We start from the raw sequence: 17,003 nt of genomic DNA, 5'->3' as shown, positions 1-17,003 counted from the left end.
GAAACTAACTCTATCTCAGCTGAAACCAGGACATACAACAGATGATACAGTATTGCCTTTTCCTTACCTTTCTTGTGCTACAGGATGCTAACATTCTTGTTACAACAGGATGTAAATTTCTGCATTTTGAGCATTTCATGTCAGTATGGAACCTAGCGTGTCCCATGCTGTATTGAAGCAACAGGTCCGTTAGGATGTCCTTATGCACTCCTTAATGACTGATTCTGTGCAGACCTAAAGGTTAGAGCGAATTTGTGATTCATATTGCCTCTTTCAAGAAAATGGAACATAATGTGCTCTACAGAGCTTGTTGTAAAGGCTGGGCATGCTGATGCAGATCTGCTTTTGGGTCAGTAACAGGTTGGTGGACCTTTTGGGCAGCCAGTGTGTTTATTACTGCTTGGATGGGAGATGTCCAATATCGTAGTTGTGGTCATTTTCATCTTTGTTTGCTATTTGTGATAGCAACTCTATCAGAGTATCCTGAAGCAGATGATAATCCACGTGTTCCATCACTAAGAAGTTTGTTACTTCCAGTCAAGAAGGTGATAATGAGCTGATACATGTGTGAATTTCTGAAACTTCTGCAGCTATACTTCCAAAAGGACAACTGGTAGAATCACTGAAACACTGAACTGTTGAGGCAGTCCCCTTATTTGTTTCTAGCCTTAACTGATCGTTCTGAAGTCCAAAACATCTCATTTAAAAACAGAAAAATATTTTGGATGTGTAACACAGTGTACTCTCATACCGAATAGCTGATGTGTTTCTTCCACTTTTGAAGCTTGCTTAATCAAAAACTAAATGTCTTTCTGTTTTTTCTTGACAAATTTACTGATTTTCTGAGCAGTGACTTTTGTCAAGCAGTGGGATTGGGCTATGCTGCTATAAAAGTGGCAAGTTCCGAGTTACCCTATATATCAGGCCGGCATTATCTGACATGTAGAACTGGTGGATTTTTGCTAGCGAGACCTATGAGGAGGTGCTCTTGAGAAATACTTCCTTAGCCTATAATGAAATGAAGCTCTTCAAAATGAGTTCAGTATGATCTTGGGACCCAGCCTTAACTCCCTATCTGACATGAGGTTTGAAATTCAAGGAAATTATGTTAGATCACTTTGACTTTTTTTCCTTATGTGCATCTATGTTCCCTGTGTGCATCCATTGCTTTTATGAACCTACTCTTACTGTTATGTGCGTGGCTTCTGTAGAATCATCCTTATGCTAAAAGAAATAACCACTTTTTTTTTTTTAAACTGTGTCCAACTACTACCATTTACAGCTGGTTCCCCCTCCCCCCCTCCCAGATCTCAGCTTTTCAAGAATTTAAAAATACTTCTTTAGAAGACTGTATAATACAGGAAAAAAAAATATATATTTCTGGTTTCATTATCTGTTGTGTTAGGTGATTCAATGCCTCTGTATTCAAACTGGCGGTTGAAGGTGATGGAGCACAATCAAGGAGAGCCTCTACCTTTTCCACCTACTGGAGGTTGCTGGTCACCGTTGGTGGATTACTTGCCTGAAACTTCTCCTCCGGGCATGTCTCTTCACAGGTAACTGTTGTAACAATGCTGATGGTAATTCATTACATTTTAATTTGTGTTACACAAATATAGTAATTTAAAGATAGGAGATTAAAGGCAGTAGATTTAAAGATAGTAGATAAAGATAGGAGATTTATTTTCTGCGGTTTTACAGGTCTAGCAGTTTAAGATTTCTAAGCCTTTTAATTTGGAGGACTAAAGTTTTTCTGTCTTCATTGTGAGCATTCATCTTTTCCCTTAATAGAACTTTGTAGATGTTTATAGACTTAAAGAGTACTGGTTAGTAGCATATTAAGCTATTTGCAGCTCTTCATAAAGTTCATGCGTTACGTTCTTCTAACAATTTTTTTTGTTTGTTTTTAGATGCAACATAGCAGTGATCCTTTTAACTGACTTGATAGTTGACCACAGTGTAAAGGTGGAATGGGGAGGATACTTGCATCTTTTGCTTCATGCAATTTTTATAGGTAACTAAATTCTTAAAGAAATATTTCTAACTTAGGAATTGTAGCTATTTATGTAACTGTTCTTTTCCACATTTAAATTAATGTTTGCCATTGTGTTGAAATCTCATTGATTTGTTAATGTTTACAGCATTTTAAGAAATTCAACTAAATATCTTTCAGCTTGATTAATACGAATATAATTAAGAGGTTTTTGGAGTCATTTGACAGCACTTTCTCTTGGAGTCACTTTTATCTCTTTCTTCTTGTAGAAGACAGTAAAATTCGAATTTTTTCTTTCTGTTTCTCTGTGTAGTAATTTTCATACAGAGCACATCTTAAGTTCTTACTGTTATGTGAGAAACAGAAGGATATATTAATGTTTGTTAAACTGTATGCTTTTGGTTTTATATTGAAACACTGAAAAACCATCACTTATTTAGTGAATTATGTATCTATTATTTGGTAAAATATAACAGGTCAATTTGAATACTGCTTTTTTTAATAATTGAATTCAGTGTGCCGTTTGAATTTAATAAAGCTTTTCCATTTTCCTTTTATGTTAGGTTTTGACCACTGTCACCCTGAAGTCTATGAGCATTGTAAACGACTGCTTCTGCATCTGCTGATAGTGATGGGATCTGGCAGTAATGTCCAGTCTGTTGCTTCTGTCCTACTCAGAAACAGAGAGTTCAATGAGTCCAGGGTGCTTACTGTCAAACAAACTACCCATTTAGATTATACTTTCACAGGTATGCTTTAGATTTATTAAGTGTTGCTTGTTAAAATGACATGGAGAGCTATCTTTTCTTCAGGCATTATTAAAATTTCTGTTATTTGTAATATTTTTCCGAGCCCTTGGCATTAAAATGTATTTTGTTTCAGCTCTGTCTAGCTGGTTAAAATGTATTTTAATTAAGTCAAAATGAAGACGATTCACATTACCACTTTGTGCCCAGTCATCAGAGTTAGGAGCACAGTTGAATGATTAAATAATAGTGGAAACCACAGAGGAAGCTCTGCGTTTTGGATCTGTAATACAGCAGTTTTTATGATGCAATTGAAAATAAAAACCAAAAAGATACATCTCTCACTTGTTTATAGCAACTTTAAATTTCTGACTTTTGTCAGTGGTAATTGTGGTGTTCAATAAGCTCAATTCAGTTCAATACTCTTTTGTGATACTACCTTTTAACATTCACCTTAACATTACAATATTGTAGTTACACATTATCTTTATGAAAGTAATATTTTGATGGTGTGAGCCTATTGTAGCTTTTAAAGAAATGTGAAATAGTTCATTTTGTTGAAACCTAGTTTTTTATATTATTTCAGTAGGTGGCAGCATATTGCTATACAATCTGTTCGTTCTGTTTTGTTCACATCAGAAGTGGTTTTGTCACTAACTGAAAATATTCATCCGTTTTCTGAATTTGATATTCATGGCAATGAGGAATTAAAAAGTGGGCATAGTGGAGGAATTCTTTTATGTAAACCTATTCACAGAACTTTACTAGTGCACCTATATGGTGACCTATACAAACCATTCCATTCCTAATCTTTGCAGTTTTGAGTAAAACTGTGTAAACATGACAGAGTATTTTGCTGTTACTGAAACAAAAATGTCTGATAGAAACTAGAATGAGATCGGCATCAAACATTTCCAACTGGGTATTAAGATAAGGTGATTACAGGTATGTATGCCTAGCACAAGGTCAGACAAGCTGATGTTAAATTTTATTTGAACCAGCTAATAATCCAGCTCTGCAGAGTGAAAATTTGTGCTGGATGTCAGTGAGTCTCAAACTTTGGTACAGTTGTTACAGTAAAAGATTCATGACTCTCTTTTCCTTGCCAGTTTACTTTCTGCTAGCACCTCATAGGTTGATATAGGCGTAATGTGAGGAGTTACCGTAGTTGTATTTTATTGCCACATAATTCTTTTTGTGGAGAGAAAATCTTACAGCAGCAAGATTAAGTTATCTTCAGAGAAACTTTGTGCAGCCAGAGAGGCTCTGCTTAGAATTGATTCACTAGTTAATACTCAGTGTTCACTGATTTAAAGTGCTGTCAGTTATGCTGGGACTGAGTTTAAAAAAAAAAATCTGCACATTATTAGGGAGTAGTTTATATCATTTGTCTCAACTTATTAAGATGAGATGCCTCAGAGACTGATTATGTTATTTCACGTATTACCAATACAAAATCAAGCATAATACAGTGGTTTTAAAGAGGGATCTAGCAGTTCCTTATTAAGGGTCCAGTCATGCAAAGACTTAGCGTAGCTCAGACTTGTTGATTTCATTGAAATTATTGCATTCATGAAATTATTCTTATAACGCTTGCTAAATTACTGATTTTTAGAGGGCTATTTTTTCTTTTTATATATTTAATATTAACAGTCAACAGGTCATGATAATCTTGTTTTTATTTCAGCAGGTGTTCATGATTTTATACCTGATTACCAGCCCTCCCCAATGACAGACTCAGGGCTTAGTTCAAGTTCTACCTCTTCTAGCATCAGTTTAGGAAATACAAGTGCTGCCATTTCTCATCTGCACACCACAATCCTCAATGAGGTTGACATTTCAGTAGAGCAGGATGAAAAAGTGAAAACTCTCATAGAATTTATTACCTCAAGGTAAGATTTCAATTTTCATTTTTCTCAAGACATGTATTTTCTGGTAATATGGCAAAATCCTTACTATTCAGCATCACATTGTCTGTCTAATTTTGTCTCTGTTTTATCACCAGTAAGAGATAGTTAATAATTATAATACTAATCCTGAAGTGGTTTTATGTGATACAGCCTACGAACAACTCTAACTTTCCAACAATTTCAGAGAATTTTGGTCCCCCTTTCATGTCCTGAGTGTTTAAAAGTCTTTTGCCGTGTTTTGCCCAGGTCTGTTATCTTCACTTGCTACACAGTTTATAGAGTTCTGTTTTCCATCTAAAGGATTCCCATGCTAAAGGATTAAGGCTGGAATACATAAAGATGATTAGGGAGCTGTAAGATTTGTGTGGAGTTTACGGATTGCCTAATTAGTAGAGAGCTGGCTATTCAGAAAATATGAATTAGTGGCAAAGAACATCTGTAAAACAAGCAACACTTGTGCAGTTGGTATGATAGTTTATATAAAGCTTTCAAGATTGGGTAAATCTGAAATTCCACTTGTTTCTCAAAGCTTTTGATTAATTATGCCAACAAAAAAAAACCCTTTACATCAGCCTAAATTTAGAATAGTGGGGTGTATTGATGTGACAAAAATGGAAAGAAAGGAGGTTGTTTTAAGGTTGTATAACGGTGTTAGTTGTAGTGGTTCTTTGTTAGATAACTAAATATTATCTAATAGTGAACATCTCTTCCTAAACTTATGCTGTTATTTCAGTTGGATCTGATATATTGCTTTTCACCTTGTCTTAACTTGTATATTGTTGTACAATATTGGACAGTTGTCAAGACTTCTTTCAAAATTTATGTCTGCAGTTGTAAATGGTTTCTTTTATGTGGTAGGTAGTAGATTCTTTTGCAGTTAACCTTAAGTGTAAAATAACATTTAAATAATATTAATGACAAAGGCTATGTTTTATATTCTGTTTACTCTATTTTTATGTTTTTAGGAAAAGAGGGCCACTTTGGAATCATGAAGATGTTTCGGCCAAGAACCCTAATATAAAGAGTGCTGAACAGTTAACTGTGTTTTTAAAGCATGTGGTATCTATATTTAAACAGTCTAGCTCAGGTATGTTAGAAAACAGTCTATGCGTGATAGAATGTTCAAGTCTGCAAACTAAATGAATTTTTTTGAATGCCTGTAAGTTTACAGATGGTCTATAAAATCACTCTAGGTGATCACTTAACTGCTTCTAAATAATAGGTTTTTCTTGTGCATTGCACACTTCAGTTCATGTGTCTGTTACAACAGATTTAAATATGATCTTTTAGTAATGAGCTAAAATAGCTTACTAATTTATTGTGGACACTTAATATTCAATTCATAAATGTTTTATTCTCTGCAAGTCTCTCCAGTGTTAAGTATTATGGAATACAAGCTCATATGCCTGGAAGGATTTTTAAGAGTAATACTTCTTGAGAAAAATGTAGATGATGATAGTATTTTAAAGTTAGGAATTACTTTGGTAACTTACTCTTTATTAAATTCAAGTGGTTTTGTTTTTTATAAAGCATTGTGTTGCTTGAGTATTTATTTGCTTTTATAGGAGGATTTCAACTGGAACACCGTCTCAGTGAAGTTGCTTTGCAAACTGCGCTTTCGTGCTCCTCTCGACATTATGCTGGGAGGTCCTTTCAGATTTTCAGGGCTCTGAAGCAGCCTCTTACTGCATCTACACTTTCTGATGTTCTTTCCAGACTAGTAGAAACTGTTGGAGATGCAGGAGAAGAAGCTCAGGTATTTGACATTTCCCCCCCCACTTTATTAGAAAGCTAAGTTTGCCTAAATGGCGTGCTTACATTGTTATTTTAATGACAGTAAAATTTAAAAGCATTTTTGATTCAGTTGCTTTTTATTTTTAAATAAAGAGATTTCAAATATCAAAACAGTTTTAATCATGACACTTCCTGAATTTTCACCTAATGAAATGGTGAAAAGATGAGCTGTGCACATTCTTTTCTCCAGCAATAGGAACTTTCAGAGTTTGATACATATTTCCTGAAAACACCTCTCTCTCATAGTTAGAGAATCCTGAGATCAGCCATATAAAAAATAATTTAGGTTTTCCTTTATTGAGAATTTAACCTGATAAAGTGTTAACAACTATGCAACTTAGTGTCATTGTACATCTAAAGAAGTGGATGTAATCTTTTAATATTGCAAAATGAGAGTCTAAATGACTCCATCCTTAAGTCCATCCTTAAAAATAATGCAAATCAGAATTAATTTTGTGAATATTTAGAAATAAAGTTTTTTCCTGTCTTCAATCTATACCGCTAATTTGAGCTGTCTCATCAGAGTTGTGTTCTAATTGAAGCATGAAATAATACTTCAGTTACCGATACTGATTTTGTACTTTTATACTGCTACTCAGTAGATTTTCTGTGATCTTCCTTGTGCATGTTGCATAATTTATAATGACCTGTGGCTTTCCCCAGGGTTTTGTCATAGAACTGCTTCTGACCTTAGAGTCTGCTATTGATACGTTGGCTGAAACCATGAAGCATTATGATCTGCTTTCTGCCCTTTCTCAGTAAGTTCTTTTATTAGTCAAGCTACGTTACACATTCTTATACATTTCAATTATTAAAGTTCTCTATTACAAATGTAATGAAATAATTTCTTGTTGTCTTTGCAGAATAGTTGTATTCTAATAGCAAAATTGCTTGCTCTTTTATGTTTTTATCATTCTGCCTCAAGCAAAACTCATAAGAATCTAGATTTTCTGAAAAGAAATCTGTGCTACCTTTCCAACTTATGCTCTTGGGTCCAATTTGGAAAAAAAACCAAAACAACAAACAAGGTGTTCCTTATGGCTCAATTCTGAAATGTTGTCAGTTCTTCTAAAACTTCTCAAAAATAAAGGCACTGAGTGCATTTAGAACTCTTTTTTTCAATCAGGCCCTACTGACCTTGATTAATAGTGTGATTTTCTGGGGGTCTTATTTTTTCCCCATATGTATAATGAAGGTAATGGCACCGATCTTTAAAAGATAATTTAAGATAATTTAAGGTTCACAGATTAAAACTCCTGTACTGCAATAAATACTTTTATTCCAATGTTAATAGAGAAGACATTTCTTCAGTTACAGCAAATGCTCATCTGTCTTAGGCCTCAGATTTGTTGTCCATATATGAGAGAAGTGTAATCGAACAGTCTGAGTCATTTGTGTGTCTCATTACAGTCTGAGTGGTTAGCTCAATGACTTTTTATCAAACTGAAAAAAATCCCTAAATGCACAGACTTCTTTATTTGTTTGACTTCATGGCAAAGTTTTTGAAAATGTTGCAATTTCTAGGAATATCTTCAATTTCTCAGTATCAGAACTGGAAGGTGTTGGTTTTTCTAGGTCAGATACTTTAGACAAATATAAGGTAATAAGTAAATAATGTATTAAGTCATTAATTTCTTTACCTTTATCCCATCTATAAGTAAGTTGGAATGCTAGATCTTCATTTGCAGATAATCTTTTACATGCTATAGGCTAATTTTCCTGATTTTACTGAATTGTTATGTAATTATTTTTCTATTCTGGGATTGTAACAAATAGATTTGGTAGCAGAGATAACGGGATGCTACAGTCTTGTCCTTACACTGTAAGGATATTTTAGTCATATATATAGAAATTCTGTATTTTCATGTATTCTAATACTCTTCCGACAATGAAGTGGAGTATTCACTCTGTGTGTGTATATGTGATTAGTGTCAAATGTTTTTTCTTTCTTCCCATTTTCTAAACTGTATGTTATTAACGTATTTTGCATGAAATAATATGTAATATTGATTTTTATTTTAGAACCTCATACCATGATTCTGTAATGGGAAACAAGTATGCAGCTAATAGGAAAAGCACTGGACAGATAAATCTAAGCACAAGTCCCATTAATAGTGGCAGTTGTTTGGGATACTACAGCAATGCAAGGAGTAATTCTTTGAGACTGAATTTAATCAGTGAGCGGAGAGGTGACCGTCGACGGAGCAACACACTGGATATAATGGATGGAAGGATAAATCATGGTGGAAGTTTGGCAAGGACTAGAAGCCTTTCCTCCCTGAGAGAGGGAGGGATGTATGATGTGCAGCCCACTACTGACCCTGTCAACTTGATGGCCACCATATTTTGGATTGCAGCTTCATTGCTGGAGTCAGATTATGAGTATGAATACCTTTTGGCTCTCAAGCTGCTCAACAAGCTTCTTATTCACTTGCCTCTGGATAAATCAGAGAGTCGGGAAAAGATAGAAAAGGTGCAGAATAAACTGAAATGGAATAACTTTCCAGGCCTTCAGCAGCTTTTCCTAAAAGGCTTTACTTCAGCATCTACACAAGAAATGACAGTTCATCTCCTCAGTAAACTCATCACAATTTCCAGGCATGCTTTGGTGGATCCTTCTCAGTTAGCAGGTATCTTTAGTAACTGTATATGTAATGAAAATTTATTTTTTCATCAAATTAAGTGTAATCAAAATCAGTAGTGATTATGCATTTGCCTTTAAAAAACACCCTTCAGTTAAATGCTTTTTGCAGTTGTCGATATTACAGTGCTAGGTAGTGGGAATACATTACAGACTATGATAACCTGCCAAGAAATACTGCACGAAAACTTTATGTATTGACTATTAACTTACTTTAAACTTGCAAGTTTTAAGAGCACGTGTATTATTTTTCATAATCTTGTGCTAAATAGCTCAATCAGTACTATTTCAAACATTTGCGCATTTTTGAAACAATGTGACTGTACTGCCTAAAGCTATCCAGTTTCATGATAATTTTGCTTAGTTGGTCCGGTGATGATTTTTTTTTTCATCTTATGCATATTTATACCTATACACAGACACATTTATATACCTTATACTTACATACACACTTGGGTACATGCATGTGTATATATAATTTATATATCTGTATGAACATATGTGTATCATGCTCTAAGGGTTATTAAATACCAGAAAGCTGTTATATGCTCACATAACTCCACATTAAATTAGGTCATATTAAAATCATTAGGGCTCATATAACTGTGTTTATATGTGTATTTAGGATTTCCCCTAAACATCTTGTGCCTACTTCCTCATCTGATCCAACATTTTGATAACCCAACTCAGTTCTGTAAAGAAACAGCTGACAGGATAGCAAAGGTATGTAAAATGATGCTTGGGGAGTATCCAGGAGTTTATTACCTGCATTGCTGTATTTTTCTGCTCCCTTATGCAATACTTTCACATTATTCTAATAATCTCATAGAAATAACTACAAAAAGTTATAAAGATGTGATCCAGTCCTGATTTATATAGTTGGTCCTCACATCAAACCCTGAGTTTCCCTTTGTCAATGAAAAAAACACATTTTGCTTATTCTATAAACTTTAGATGTAAAGAACACATTTACTTATTAATGATATCAGTTACTTGTTTTTACTTGTCTGATTTTGCAGCTTGTAATTTTAAATATAAACTTAATCAATTTTTAAGCACACTTCCTAATTTACTTATGATAAGGAAGCGATCCTTACCTTTTGGACTGGTAGGTAGAGAAGGAAAAGTACTATGTTCTTTCTGTTACTTGTACACAGTGATTAACCTTGGAATATTTCTGAACTGTAGTGTCTGTTAAAGCAGTACATGGTACACACCAACAATCTCCAGCCAGGCTGGTGGTATGCTGCCCTGACAGCCTGCATTTTAAGGAAGAATGTGGAAAGGGGAATAAGAAGGTGCTGTCTGTCACAGGAGGTGCAGCCATAGCCCTCTGGCTTCCCAAACTGTGATAAGTAAATCACTTAACTGTGTGCAGGCCACCTGAAAGGAGTACATGCCTGATGCAAATGCAAAAATTACTCTTGTCCCTTAAATACATGCACTACTAGCTAGGGGCTCTAGTTAAAGTAAGCTTGGTATAAGTAGTAGATAAACTTGGAGCCTGAATGCCACAGTACCACTATTGCAGATACTACTGCCTTCCCAAATACAAGCCCTCGAAGCTCTGATAAATAAATGCAAGGCTAGTAGACAAGGGCTGGGCTAGGCTTAAAAGAAAAAGGAGAGACAGGTCAAGGCTTATGAACGCCTGCTGAGTGCAGTTGCCCATTCAGGAACATGGAGCTAAGTTTTTGTTATGTATACCTGATGCATTCATTTATTTATTTGAAAAAGCAGCTTAAGTCTACTAGCTAATTCTCTCTACTAGTTTTTTAGTGAATTGCCGGGCTCCAAAATTCAACAGAAATTGTAGATGTTGCTTGTATGATTAGTTTGATTTCAGTTATTGGAAAATAGAGTGAAATCTGGGAAAAGTGCATAATGACTTGTGAATGCTTAGAGTAAAAATTTGTCATTTCTAATGTAATTAAATAGGCTTTTTGCTTTTCAGGTTTGTGCAGAGGAGAAATCACCAACTCTTGCCAATTTGGCTCATATGATGAGTTTATACAGTACACACAGTTATTCCAGAGACTGTTCTAACTGGATTAACGTAGTGTGTAGATACTTGCACGACTCTTTCTCAGATGCCACATTTAACCTCGTAACTTACCTTGCAGAAGTAAGTTTTTAATAAAAGTGTATCTCATGTTGACAATCTGTGATCAACATTACATTTATTCATTGCCAATTTTTTGGGATTCTGAATATTGGGGGGAAAAAAGCACATCTTCCGTAATGAGAGAATAATAATAAAATGTTCTAGAATTTAGAAAAAGGGATGACGACTGCCATTTTGGCATGCAACAATTTAAATGTGCCCTGAAATAATAATCCCTTTAATAAAATAATCTCTTTTTACGATAGTAGTGTTTTATAATAGAGATTTATATTCCATTCTACATGAATAAAATGCACACACTGTCTTGGCTTTAGCAAAATATACTTAGTGCAAATTTTAAGAGACCTTTTTTAGCCAAATATGCATTTAAAGATGTCCTTATTACAACCTAAAAACTAATTTTAAAGTTCAATTTGTAAGTGTTGCACAGTATATAATCAAAGATCATTTAAATTATAGAATTCAGTATATGATTCTGCCAGCCATTCATATAGGAAAACTTGCTACCTTTGAAAAAGTACCTTGTGTGAAAAGCTTGTAGAGCTTGTCCTTGAAGTATATAACTTCAAATTGACAAAGATATTTTTTTAAATATTACTTACATTTTCATGAATGACTTTATATGTACTTATTTTGTTTGTAAGCTTGTGTATACTAGCCTTCTCTAAGGTGTAGACGTAATTGTTTTTCATGCAGCTTTGAGATTTTGAATTTGTATGAACACTTTCATTTAGTGAGAAGTATTTTATTATTAGGTGCTTTAAATCTGTGCTAACATGTCAAAATTGAGGGAAAAAACTGAATTAGGACAGAGAACATTGTTCTATTGCATTACATTTTTTTAATGCTAAAATAAAATTTTGAAAAACATTAAGTGGTACATTTAAGTTTCTTGAAGGGAAAAATAAATATGTATGGAAGTTAACTGTATTTTAATGTTTGTTTTCACTTTTTGCTACGATTAAAGACCCTAATTAAATTCTGTATTTTTAAAATTTTTTTTAGCTGTTGGAGAAAGGATTATCCAGTATGCAACAGTCCTTACTGCAGATCATTTACAGTCTTCTGAGTCATATTGACCTATCCACAGCACCAGTGAAGCAGTTTAATTTGGAAATCATAAAAGTCATTGGTAAATATGTTCAGGTCGGTACTCTGAAAAACTATAAAAGCCTTTCTACTTATTATCAAAGTGGTAGTGAAATTATACTTGAATTTTTTTTGAGAATTAATTTATTTCAGTTATAAAAAGAGTTGTTCAAAGTCAGATTCCATAGGATTTTATTTTTTGTCCTATGTACTTAATTCATTATATGCTTATGTATTTGTCCAATTTGATTTACATCTTGTGGGACAAGTTACCTGGATGAACATGCATCTGTTTACAGATGCAGGCAACTCTGCATATGTAGTTATAGCAGATGATCCTTGAACTATTAAAATACAAGGAAATGTTTACTGCTAAATACTGCACAAATGTTTTATTTAAGTGTATATGTTTTCAAAAGGAAGTTTTGCAGTCAAATGCATGTTTAAATCACTTTCACTAATATATCTGTGAGGAACATTAAGGTGCACTTTAATGAATTTGAATGCATTTTTTATTAAAGAAAGTCCCCGAAAGATGAACAGTAGTGTTTTGCCCTAGGTAATTTGATCCTTTGTACTTGGAACACAATTTACTGAAAGTCTATTTCGTGACAGAAGGTCTAGCATCTTGCTGAAAGATTTTATGAAAATGCCTGGAGCATAAAACCATTTCAGTACACAACATTCTTTTTTTTTATTTTCCCCCCTCCTTTTCTGTTTTCCTGAATTCCATTATTGCCAAATGTATTTCAGTCAAATGGTTTAATCATAATTAACCAGGAAAAGTAGTGTTCCTGGATGTTTTGTTATTGATGGATATGTACTTTAGATATTGTGCTCCTGTCAGAGTGCATTAGGCAAAATGGAATGATTAGCATAACTATAGTTTTCATGGCCTGACGGCTGCTCGCTTCACCTCTAACCTTTATCTGAGCTTTCTATGCAAGCCCACACTACCGTGGAATGTAATCTTAATTAGAAGATGTTAGCTATCAAAATTATGGTACTGGTGAAAAAATATTCCAGAGAAGCCTATGTATTTTTGATACGATAAAACATGTTACTATAGATGACAAAAGAAGTGATCATAAATGAACATGTCTTGTTTAAATGTGGTGCTACTAAGCTGATTTTTGTTAGTCCTCTGCAATCACAATGCATCTTAATAAGTTTAAGTTGCTACAGGATGGTTCAAGTTTGAGACTACTTTTTTATGTTTATGATGCACAGAAATTCAGGAGATGAAATCTCATTGAGTTGAAGAATCTCATTACCTACAAAGAAGCATATACTACTTACAGCCTTGAAAGTGGTGTTTATTTTTTTAATGCAATTAAAAAAAATATTTTGACAAACAGGGCATCCTAATTAAAAAAAAAACAAGCCAGCCCAAAACAAAAACCACACATCCTGCTAATTTCAAAAACTGGAAGATTTAAGTTTCGGGTAGAATCCTGACATTTTCAGGAGTGTAAATCTTAACCCTCCCAAGGTGCTACTTTTGGTGTCAGTCTCTTCTGTGATCCACTCCACAATCTTTGTAGTTGAAACTGCTGAATTATTTACATTACCGTAATCATCTTTTTAAGGAGAGTGCACTTAACTCAGGCTCTGTCTATTACGTTCTCATACTTTTGCCCTGGCTTTTTTAAGCGCTCCATCGGTTTGATACTATGTAAAAACCTTGTAAATGTTTTTGCTTCTTTTTAAGGTCTTTGAAATGCATGAGGAAATATAAAGCACAAAATATTTTTGTCTGTTTCAAATTCAGTTTACCCATAAGTGTAAAATAATTAAAGATGCCAGGAGGTGAAAGTTGTTTTGCTTTTAAATGCTATCAATTTTTATCTTCTGGGGCATGAAGGGCAGATATTTCAGACAATGGTAAAAAACATAGTGAAAATAACAGGGAGCGAGGGACATGGTACAGGTTCTGGTGCGGCTGGCACTGTGACCTGGAGCTAGTGAGCCTGCCTGGCTGGACCTGACGGCCCACTGTGTGATGACCTGGTGCCTTGCTGCTGCCTTCCCAGCACTTCAATGTCCAAAGCTGCCCACCTGTGCTAGCACCTTGCAGCCATGTGTAGAAGATTAGAGCTTTTGGTTTTGGGAATCTTGCAATGAATCAGTGCAAAATCCTACTGTACATTAAAAATGGCTGTCTTGTTTGAAGTGATTGTTTTGTGATTTGTATATGTTCTCTTTAGAGTCCATATTGGAAGGAAGCCCTTAATATTTTGAAACTGGTGGTGTCTCGATCAGCAAGCCTTGTTGTACCTAATGATATTCCAAAATCTTATGGAGGTGACATAGGTTCTCCTGAAATCTCTTTCACGAAAATTTTTAATAATGTCTCCAAGGAGCTACCTGGGAAGACCTTAGATTTTCATTTTGATATATCAGAGGTAATTATTATATTTAAATCATAATGCAATAATGACTTTCTGTGGCAAACTCAGATTTGTTTTCTTGTTAGCTTTCTGCATTTATATGTTTTAAAATAAATATAATTTTTAAGAATGGCAGGTGTTGAAGTTTTACATACATGTAATTAGAGTAATACTGAAAGATAAACTTTGGATTCTTTTATGTTGTGTTTTTGCCTTTTTCCCTCTTTGAATGTCTAGAGAGTTAATTACTAGAAGTCAATAGGATTATTCTCAAGGATATTTCAGCTGTGTCAGAGAGCAGGCTTAATGCAGCTGGCTGCTGCTTGCAGCTGAACGTTCCAGGCTTTCATCAAATGAAGGGTTGTGCATTCAAGGGCTGAGAGGATTAAAACCCTGTAATGCAGTTTTGGCATGACTTTGGAAGGGGGAGAAAATGTAGAGGAGGGAGTAGGATATAGAATATAGGAACCTCAGTGTGAGATGGACACAACTGGAGAAAAACCTCCTGTAGTTAAAAACACCACCTCTACCCCCCAGTTAGGATTCATTAGAACTGAAAATAATATATTAATACAGCTGATACTCATTCTACGTCTGAAAAGGGGAGCATAGCCAGATGACTGCAGTGTAATACAGGGATGTGAAAATTGTAGAAGCTTTGGAAGTAGTCAGAAATAAGGGCTCCTGGTTGAAGCTGACCCTCGATAATCTATGATTGGAGATACAGATGTCTTGGGAACATTACTTAAATTGGTACGTGAATTCCTTACTGGAAGTATCAGTGCATGCAGATAACTGAGAGACAAGATGAATTCCCACAGAGTTCATTGGAGTAGCATTTGCTGTCAAAAGGGCTGAATTTGATCTTTGGTTTTCAGAAGTGTGCATGTGTTAGTACAGTTGCTGGTCTGTAAAAACAGTTTGTTCATGTCTGTGAATGATTCTATAGAGAAGCTTTGCATCTTTTAAACTTACAACACAGTTGTTTTTAAAGTGTGTTTAAAAAAATATAACTGGATTGTCAGCATAAAACTTGCATAACTCAAACACAAGTTGGCAGAATGGCAGTCTGCTGCGTAGAGTAGAAGTATTCAGCTTTGTATTTGCCAGCGTACTGATGCTTAGTGGATTAGGCATGGGCTTCATAGAATGCTTAAAAACAAACAGACAAATCCTCCTACATTTTACATAATACTAAATTCTGAAATCAAATTTGTAGTCTTTACTAATACAGATTTGAATTTTAAGAAAGTATTTATTGTCTTTGATAGACACCAATTATTGGGAATAAATATGGTGATCAACACAGCGCAGCTGGTAGAAATGGGAAGCCAAAAGTCATTGCTGTCACCCGGAGCACTTCTTCAACTTCATCAGGCTCCAATTCAAATGCATTAGTTCCTGTCAGCTGGAAGAGACCACAACTATCTCAGGTACATTGTGTCTCAAGCACATCATACATATATTATAGACAGTGTTTATGAATGTATAAAAAAAAATTGTTGAAATGTAATTTGATCTATATTGTGTCTTAGCAAAACATTAAATGAATATAGCATAAACTAAAAGCTAATACTGGTGAAAAGAAAAAATGGTAAGATTGTTTTCAGAGGATGTCGGCATGCAAGATGACTAGTTAAAAATGCAGATGTTTTACATTTTCACCTGGACCTCCAGCAGATGCCTTGCTATGTGATTTTCTTTGGTATATTTTTCAGAGAAGAACTAGGGAGAAGCTAATGAACGTGCTTTCTCTGTGTGGTCCAGAATCTGGTCTTCCCAAGAATCCTTCAGTAAGTGGTGATGGTGGTTTGTTTTGGTTTTTAAATTCCAGTAGTGAGAATGCTATTGCATTTTCAGGTATTGGTGAAGTTATGAAGAGCGGTTTTTGACAAACTGGTTTTGGTTCAACAATTCACAAATCCACTTGAAGAATTAAAAAGAGATGGAATCATAAGTAATGAATTAGTATTATTCCTTAAGAAGTCCAGTGGGCACCGTTCTTTACTAGACAGGTTTCAAAACAGTATTTAAATTCAGCCAAAACTAATGTTGCTGTCTCAGTGAATTTAGGTCAGTCTTACAGGGGGAGGACTATATGTTTTAAAGCAAAGCTAAATTACTAGGATCAATTCTTAATTCTTATCTTATGTGCTTATCAAAACAAGATTTTTTTCAAGTCTTTGGATTGGAACTCAGATCTTTCCTCTCCAAATTAAATTAGTTGACTACTAAGGAGCTCCATTGATCAGATTAATCCTTAATACTTTTTCTCAACATTTTACATTCTTCACAGAAGAGACTACACTGCCACT

The 17,003-nt window shown here is 34.5% G+C and overlaps 1 protein-coding gene across 8 annotated transcripts in view; it reads left to right on the top strand.

The window, feature by feature from the left end:
* FRYL (FRY like transcription coactivator) overlaps positions 1 to 17,003 on the top strand; it is a 178,479-nt gene that overhangs the window by 131,259 nt on the left and 30,217 nt on the right. For 6 of the 8 annotated variants that reach the window (XM_076336221.1, XM_076336219.1, XM_076336218.1 and 3 more), the window contains 14 exons: positions 1,406 to 1,556; positions 1,911 to 2,014; positions 2,557 to 2,742; positions 4,427 to 4,631; positions 5,615 to 5,736; positions 6,215 to 6,405; positions 7,107 to 7,201; positions 8,466 to 9,073; positions 9,710 to 9,807; positions 11,039 to 11,209; positions 12,215 to 12,355; positions 14,506 to 14,703; positions 15,960 to 16,121; positions 16,407 to 16,481. In XM_076336221.1, coding sequence (XP_076192336.1) covers positions 1,406 to 1,556; positions 1,911 to 2,014; positions 2,557 to 2,742; positions 4,427 to 4,631; positions 5,615 to 5,736; positions 6,215 to 6,405; positions 7,107 to 7,201; positions 8,466 to 9,073; positions 9,710 to 9,807; positions 11,039 to 11,209; positions 12,215 to 12,355; positions 14,506 to 14,703; positions 15,960 to 16,121; positions 16,407 to 16,481 — 2,507 coding nt within the window. The remainder of the gene's footprint in view (positions 1 to 1,405; positions 1,557 to 1,910; positions 2,015 to 2,556; positions 2,743 to 4,426; positions 4,632 to 5,614; positions 5,737 to 6,214; positions 6,406 to 7,106; positions 7,202 to 8,465; positions 9,074 to 9,709; positions 9,808 to 11,038; positions 11,210 to 12,214; positions 12,356 to 14,505; positions 14,704 to 15,959; positions 16,122 to 16,406; positions 16,482 to 17,003) is intronic. The other 2 variants (XM_076336222.1, XM_076336216.1) reach the window with 1 other exon arrangement.

The sequence above is a fragment of the Aptenodytes patagonicus genome, chromosome 4 (assembly GCF_965638725.1).
Source record: "Aptenodytes patagonicus chromosome 4, bAptPat1.pri.cur, whole genome shotgun sequence".
Taxonomy (NCBI): Eukaryota; Metazoa; Chordata; class Aves; order Sphenisciformes; family Spheniscidae; genus Aptenodytes; species Aptenodytes patagonicus.
Note: the sequence above shows the minus strand (reverse complement) of the source record. Positions and strands in the feature narration are given on the sequence as shown.